At 38.9% G+C, this 7,923-nt stretch overlaps 1 protein-coding gene across 1 annotated transcript; it reads right to left on the bottom strand.

Moving 5' to 3' along the window:
- Window positions 1-520: 520 nt before the first annotated feature.
- Window positions 521-7,904, bottom strand: SCRN3 (secernin 3). The gene is made up of 7 exons (XM_005519812.2): window positions 7,678-7,904; window positions 7,361-7,542; window positions 6,401-6,600; window positions 5,520-5,732; window positions 2,724-2,886; window positions 2,188-2,368; window positions 521-1,422 (listed from the first exon to the last, which is right to left on the bottom strand). Exons 1-7 carry the CDS (start codon window positions 7,843-7,845, stop codon window positions 1,267-1,269), a joined length of 1,263 nt encoding a protein of 420 aa, XP_005519869.1. The 5' UTR covers window positions 7,846-7,904; the 3' UTR covers window positions 521-1,266.
- Window positions 7,905-7,923: the final 19 nt, after the last annotated feature.

The raw sequence follows: 7,923 nt of genomic DNA, 5'->3' as shown, positions 1-7,923 counted from the left end.
TGTCTGTGAGGATGCAGTATCATGTCCCACACTGCTGCTGCAGTTCTAGTGCACCATTTCATATTTTCTTCTGAAGGTTTGCAGAAGTGTTCTGCATTTTGAGTGCTTGTTTTTGTTTTTTCTTAGTCCTGCTTGTTATCCTGATTTATTGATCATGAGATAAAATCACAATCTTCTTTGTTTGTTTGGTTTGGCCCTTGCCACAGATAATAAAAGTGGTGTCATACATTGATCATTACTTTTAAACAGAATCAGGAGGGAAATGTTCCTGGCAGGGCAAAAAGCTTGATTAAATTAAGTCCATAGTCTATTAGTTCTGGTAAAACAAGTCATGATTTTAAAGGCTTTATATGAAATGAAAAAAATTTTAAATACTTTTAAGTATCTTGCTGAGTATATGTATATACTTGTGTAGCCCAACCTCTTCCTTTCTAGTTGCCCAATTTAAAAGAATTCAAGAAACATTTTAGAACTCCATGATGTTATAAAGTGCACTGCAGAATTAATTTGACAATAATCATATTGTATATAAATAAGTTTATTTTTCACTATCAGAATGGGAAAAATAGATAGGAAAGTGAAATCTGTGGATAACTTACAGGATGCTTGCATTGTTGAATTCCATGTAAAAAGATTTCACAATCACTCACAGCAAAATATTCTTGTAATTGTGAGTTGTTTTTAATATACCTTGAACTCATAGCCTCGTTTTACATTGAAGTAGTAGAAGGTTCATATATGAAATGTAACTTAGAGTGGTTTTACCAAGCAACTGAGTATCAATCTTACTTGGTTTGTGTGTCACTTTCTTTTTAATTCATTGTTCATCATAGCTTCTACATTTTAGATAGTCTTAAGCATGACCATTTTAATTCAGGTAGTCTGAAATTTTGCTACAGTTCTCTTGACTATAAAAGCTACACATGTGTTCGCTAGAACCAAGTTCTCCAGAGCTGAGTTAGTATTCCATTCAGAGATGGGGTTGTTCCCTAATTTAGTCAAGCTATTGCACTCTAATTGCATCTATTTTTCAGCAAAATCAATCTCTGCTGACAGTTTTGTGCCACGTACAGTGTCACTGTCTGGCTCTTAGGAGCCTTTCCAGCATTCTTCTTATAATCAAAAGCCATTTGTCCTGAATAAGAATCTGAATCTTTAAAACTGTCCATGCTATGTGGTATACTGAAAACAGGGTGTTAATCTATATAGCCTCTTCATTAGAAAACCCAGTTATAATCCAAATTTTACCACATTCAAATAATATTATTAGCTATATATTTTGAGTTCTTCTTCTACACACTGTGAAAAAAGATTAACTACTTGGTTAATATCAAGGCATCCATTTTGCAGGATTGATTCCATTTGACTTATCTTCTGTTTCTCCAACTCCTGTATCTCTTTGAGCATTTCTTTACCTTTGTCCTGCAAAAAGAAACATTTATTTCACTAAAAACTATACAGAGTATGTAGTAATCACCCTAACAAAATTCTGTTCTACTGTCCTTATTTTAATCTTTTAAGAGTTTCTAGGGTACACATTTCTGTTGGTAGAAGTCAGTATCATGACAAGTTTTCTTAGATATCTTTCCTAATATCTAGCACTCACTTCATCTCCCTTGTCTGATAGATTGAAGAAATATTAGAGCTCCTTTAGATATTAGTTACCAAAACTTTAGTGGGCATATGACTTACTTTTAAGAAGATGTATCTGTAAATAGGAGAGATTTTACTGCTAAAAGTAAGCAGCTACCTTCTTGCTTCACATCCGTGTTCAGCTATCTTTGTCATCTTGTTTCCTTTCCTATCCATACCAAGCAAGCTCTCCACCTGAGACCAAGGGCCTGAATAGCTGCAAGAACTCTTAGCAGGAGTTGTGTATTTTCCTGCAGCTGCTCGAGCATTTCTCCATTATCTGACTGGTGTGGGAGTCTGTGGGGGGCTGCTCTGCAAGGTGAGCAACACGGATCCTCACCTGGGGTTCATCCTGCCAGTACAGCACAGTGCTGGCTGCAATTTCCAGTGTCGGAAACACGTGCCTGCCAGATGCCAACACACTGGGCTTCTGGGGTACTGCACTGTTCTTTGCAATCCATCAAAGGCCATTAACTGGTATCACATTAACAAAATGTGAGCAAGGACCTTATATAAACCACCTGCTTGCATTGAAATCTAATTTAATCAACGTACCTTGATAGTTTCCATAACTACAGCAGCACTTTGATGTTTTTTATAGAGCTCATGTCTTCGATCTGGCTTACTCTGAAAACGTGGTTGCTTCTTAACTGGATCATCATGACCAAATGTAGGGGATGTAGTTTTTAATAACTGAGTAATACCAGGCACAAAAATGAAAGGCTTGAATACAGATCTAGGAAGAAAAAATAGAACAAAGATCCTTTACTGACACCATTTTGTTAAAACTGTTGAGTCAGAAAATTGCTGTATTTTTTCCCCATTCTTCTACTTGCTTCTTTTAAGAAAGAAGTATTAAAAAAAAATCTAACTGGTGTTGAAGTCATTGTCACAGCAGTGCTCTGTTAAGTAGGTTGATACCATTAATATATATAATGTACATTGATGTTCCTCCTACACTTTGATTGTGCTTTTTCAGGGGGAAAAAGAAAACCAACCCAAAGCAAAAAAGAACATAATTAGGCAAACTGCAACACTTTTCCACTTAGATATTTACAATTTTTTATCCAATTTACTTGCTTCTACATCACCTGGCAGGATCTGGAGTTCCAGTAAAGAAGTGAATACAAGGAAGATTAGGCTGCTGAGGCAGTACAGACACCATGCTGCCAGTTGTCATAAATCCACCTTCCATGTTAATGCCACTCTCTTTGTCACGAAGAATTTCCATCATTATTTCAGAAGTGATAGATCCTATTCAAGATACAATACAATTATTTAGCCACAGAGCTAATATAATACCAACAGAATGACATGTTCCCTACAACTGGCTGCTTTTTCCTTTAATAGTCAAATGCCAGTTTTAGTTTGTCTGTGTTGGCAGGAGAAAAAAGTCATCCTAATGGCAAACCTTAATATGGAATACACTTGCATTGCTTTCCCAAAAGTATTTATTTCAAAGAGAGGTGGTGATAAGAACATGCCTTAAAAAAGGGGGAGTACAAAGACAAAAGGTATTTCCCAGAAAGGTAAATTTCATAGGGCTAGCAAATGGTCATTCACAAAGTAACTTTTCAGATGAAAAATAGTAATTTGGATTAAATGCTGAATTTTGAGCACTCTGTGGAGCTAAGAATAATCATTATAATAATAATAAATAATCATTATAATGACTTATTTGTTATATATTATTACATATTATTGTATAGTATATATTATATATTATTAGAAACTATTATTTATAATAGCATTATAATTATATATATAATTATTAGAAATTATCATTATAATAATAATGTTATTAAAAATAATAACAGCCATGCATGGATTTTGTGTGAAACTTTGAAAATGAAACACCAAGACTGTCACTTGTTTTGCGTGGTAGGGTTTTGGTGGGTGTTTTATTTTCATCCTTTTCAAGGATGCACTGGAGTGGCATTATATTCTATGCTCAGAAGCTACAGTAGTACATCCATTTGTAGAAAAGTCTTTATCAGCAACCTGTGTGAGGTATAGTGCCAAGGGTCTATGAAAATAACTTCTGCCCAGGAGGAACGAAACCCTTTCCACATAAGCCTGTTCAGGTGATATCACTGTGAAAATGTTGCTATATAGCATATGCTGAAGCTCAGATACTGGCATGGTATTGCCACGCCACCCAATATTCTAACAGGCAGTTCTTGCAGAATGGTTTTCTTTTAACATTTGCTATACCACTAGAGGGTATGCTTATGGCAGAAAAACATCAGTTTGCTCACTCTTTATTTTTTATTGGAAGGTACCATCTACCACTTTAATATTTCAGTGTTTCCCCTACTGAGTTCTAACTGTAAAAAAAAAAAAAAAATTTTTAACTGCCTTGCTGTTTCCTCTTAAAATAGTTACTCTGCTGCTAAGTCACACATCTCTGATATTATTTTTTCATACATGACCCAAGCTGCCTGTGGACAGGCATGCAGCACTACATTTTAGCAATTTTACTTATACACTTAAGTATTCCTACAGTTGCCTGGCAAGGCTGGAGAATTAAAGAAATCAGCAAGCTAGACAAATCAAAGAAATTAAAAGAATCAATGGTCATTTTCACAGCTACAGTTTAGCAACCTGTCCAGCAGGGAAGAAGGTACTGCATATTTTTCACTAGACTCTTACTATTTTGTATGCATGAAATACATTCCCTATTTTTTGAAATATGAATATTTCTCTAAAAATGGTCCTCACATAGTGGGCAGCTTGAAAAAACCCCACAACTGTAAGGCCATGGAGAGAAAAAGCAGGGAAGGATAGATGAAGAAACCAGTGATTTCGGTGATGCTGTAAACCAAATAGCTATTAGTTAGGGCACCCATTTAAAATAAATCTAAACAAAGTGAACCATATGAGGCTGATAACCTGAACACCTAGTGGGACTTTTAAAATGGCTCAGGTAAATGCCTGAAAATGGGGATTTAGAATGAAAGCACAGATACAATCTCAGCATTGTTATAATACAAGTAAATACAGGTATTATGAAAATGCTTTCAGTATTCAGAACCTGCAATTCTGAAAATAAATGCAGGATTTACATGATTACTAAAACAAGATAGCAAAAGTAATTCACTCTGATGCATTAACTAAATGCTAAACCTGGTCTGTTAGAGTTCAGCCAAATAAATAAAAGAAACAAAGGGGTGCAATGTAATCTTGATTCAGATTAATTACTTCAAATAAGCACATGAATACAACTACAGCAAAAATCTGCTAGATGGATGCAGTTAGAAGAGAAGTAAGAAGTCTGAAAAGCAAGCATATGAGCTAGTGAGTGCTTAGAGTACAGAAAATTATTTTGTTCTGCTTTTGGTGTGTTTTAGTAGATTACACAAGTTTAAAGTAGCCATTATAGTGAAACTACAAAGATTTAAAAATTAATGTCAAAAATAAATGCAAGATATGTATCTGAATGCTGTGCTGTTGCCTTATATAAATGGTACCTGACTGAAGCTGTTCATAAGGTTCTCTGTGGCTGCAAACTGCTGAGAATCTGTTTTAGCCTTTAGTTTTTTTCCTTAGTGGTACAGTAATAATATGTAGCCTATCAAAATGTTTCAGAACATGTCTTACAGGGCATTTAGTGGTATGGTCATAATGTGACCTCTCAGGGTTACTATAGCTCTGTATATTTGATACATGACCCTTGTTTTAATTTTTCCTCCTCAATAAATGAGAAAAAAATGAATAAAAACTTCCAAGTTCAGTGTTTCTGTTTTAGGCAGAAAATCATTCTCGTAAGTTCTGGTTCACCAAGTTATGTGAATGATTGCCTGCATCAGATGTATAATCATTTATGATTTAAATTAATGTAGCTCACTAAATACTCTGCACATCTTGAAAATAATTTAAAAGGATACCTTTGTGTTTATTCAGAAGTTTATAGCCTTCACAATATCGGCCTCCAGACGTGGTCATTCTGGCAGTATTGACATAAGAATACACTGCAGCAAAATCAAATTCCTTTTCCCCATCCCACCAGCCATTGCTTTTGGCATATTCCTTCAGTTCTGGGTGTTCTCTGTCAATCTTGGTTGTGATAGAGAGCTGGTTGGAAATATTCCGTACACCTCCTGTTTGCAAGTTGCAGAGAGATTTTTTAAATATATTGAATGATTTTTCCTGGTATTTTCTTTACAATTAGTTTAGTAAAGCAAACTAGCCCTGAAGAGTTCCTTACAGGATCAGTGAGTCTGGTGGTGTATTTCTGGCCATCTCTCCCAAGCTACATGTATTTTTCTGATTGAATTTTCACCATCACTCATTTCTGACTCATTTGCTTTTCTTGCCAACATTGTATTTCAGGTTCTGTCCTGATTATTCCCACCTTTACATTCTTCTTCTGAGACATCCAGAGATCGAGCTTGTCCTCCTAAGTCCACTAAAAGCATCAGCCACTTCACAGTACATCAGTCCTGTCCCCAGATGAAATTGTCATGGATTACTACCATCCTTAAGACCACACATGCTGTCATTCTCATGCTGACTTTCTTGCTGTCCTCTGTTTTCCAAGAGCAGGAGTGGTTATCTCTGGCTCTGAAAAGGCCCCTGTCACTCAGCTCCTCTGACAAACCACCAGCTACTCCACACTCATGCTGCAGGAAGCAACACCTGTTGTTTACAGGCACATGTATGCAGCTCGAGGTTAGTTTGATGCCTTAATGAAATGGTAAATGAAAACTGGGGAACCCCAAGTGGTCGTCACACTTGAAATGTTTAGAATGAAGATCAACATCCATACCTTCTACTTTTTCTGCTGCCCAGTATTTTCCTGATGTCTCCAGCACCCATGCCTCCTTTCTGTCGGCTATCAGAAAACTGTTGTGGTATGTAAATGCCATGTTGCTCTCCATACAGTTTCCTCCCTGTCCATACTTTTCCAGCAAATCAACTATGACACTAAGAGCCTTTTCAGCTGTGTCTGCTCTCTCAAGTCCAAGCCTAAAACAAAAGGAGTATGTTATTTTTGGAACTATGAACTCCATATAGTACTATTCAGCCCGAGTATTCAAGTTGATATTTCTATATGCAGCTGCCAGTTGTATGATCTGGTAAGGGAAACACAAGTCAGGTAAAGGGCTTCTTTGAAGTGGGTCCTCTGCAAACTTGACATGGGGAAAAACACCAAATAGAAATACAGAAAGAGAGGAATCCTACAAAATGCTTACAAGTCCTGTGTGCAGGTATTGGACTGGGGGGAAACCACCAAAAGAATTGACTGACTGCTGTAGGTTAATGAGAGTTACACTAGCACCTGTCGGGTAGGAACATGAACTTGGAACATGAACTTGGAAATAGGCAGCTAAGACCAAAACTTAAAATAAGTATGTGAAAGATGGGGGAATAGAAAAGGAGCATAGACCCTAGGAAAAGGCACAAATAGTAGTGCCTGAAGCCCACCTGTGCTCTTGAAAAAGTCTTCTTTTGGTTTAGTATAAATTTTATAGAAAGAAAAATGTTTGCTAATTTCTTTGACAAATTCTGGTCTAGTGCCTGATACTTCTCATGGGCTCCTGGCAGAAACCTAGTGCTTATGCCAAGAAATACTTATTTTTACCCGTGGCTAGAACAGAGGAAAAAGTGTATTCTGAAAGTGAAAGTACTGTTTCTCCATATGACTCAAACCACATGTTTCCACGTAAATTCCAAATTCGGTACCATTTGCCAAAAAGGAAGAGAAAAAAAAAAAGCCCGTGCACACCTTACGAGGTCCATGCCGAGGAGAGCTTCCCCATCGCAGATCTCTTCCCTGCCCCACACCGCCTCGTTGCCGATGCACACGCCGTGCTCGTTGGCGCCCATCTCGGCCCCCCAGAGCCACGAAGGGCGGCTCAGGACCACGGCGTGGGTCCTCTCCACCTGCTCGATGCTGATGTAGGTGCACTGCAAGAGGTCAGAGCACACATCGAGTCACCGTCCCAAATCCGCCGGCCGAATCGCGGGCTAAGCACACAGATAAGGGCTGAGAGCGGCGTTCTCGCCGCCTCCCGCAGGAGCGCTCCTGCCCCGCGCCCTCACCTCCAGCGCGGCGCCGGGCCGGTGCTCGGCGGCCGGGAAGTGCACGACCTCCTGCACCTCGTCTGCCGGCCGGTCCGAGTTCTTCCCGAACACCACGCGGCCGCCGGGCGCGGCGGGCGGCAGCGCCACGAAGGTGTCGCAGGAGAGGGGCGGCGGCCCGGGGAACATGCTGAGGGCTGAGGGCTGAGGGTCCGGCGCGGACAGCGGCAGCAGCGGCGCGGGGCGGGGCCGGCGGAGCCGCGGAAG

The sequence above is a fragment of the Pseudopodoces humilis genome, chromosome 8 (assembly GCF_049639895.1).
Source record: "Pseudopodoces humilis isolate 2021_Gansu_Grassland_sample_001 chromosome 8, ASM4963989v1, whole genome shotgun sequence".
NCBI lineage: Eukaryota > Metazoa > Chordata > Aves > Passeriformes > Paridae > Pseudopodoces > Pseudopodoces humilis.
Note: the sequence above shows the minus strand (reverse complement) of the source record. Positions and strands in the feature narration are given on the sequence as shown.

Coding starts and splice junctions, on each gene's coding strand:
- SCRN3 (XM_005519812.2), bottom strand. CDS start 7,845: ATGTTCCCCGGGCCGCCGCCCCTCTCCTGCGACACCTTCGTGGCGCTG. Junction 2,887..5,519: donor ACTTCTGAATAAACACAAAG/GTATCCTTTTAA, acceptor TATCTTGAATAG/GATCTATCACTTCTGAAATA. Junction 1,423..2,187: donor TAGTTATGGAAACTATCAAG/GTACGTTGATTA, acceptor TTCTTTTTGCAG/GACAAAGGTAAAGAAATGCT.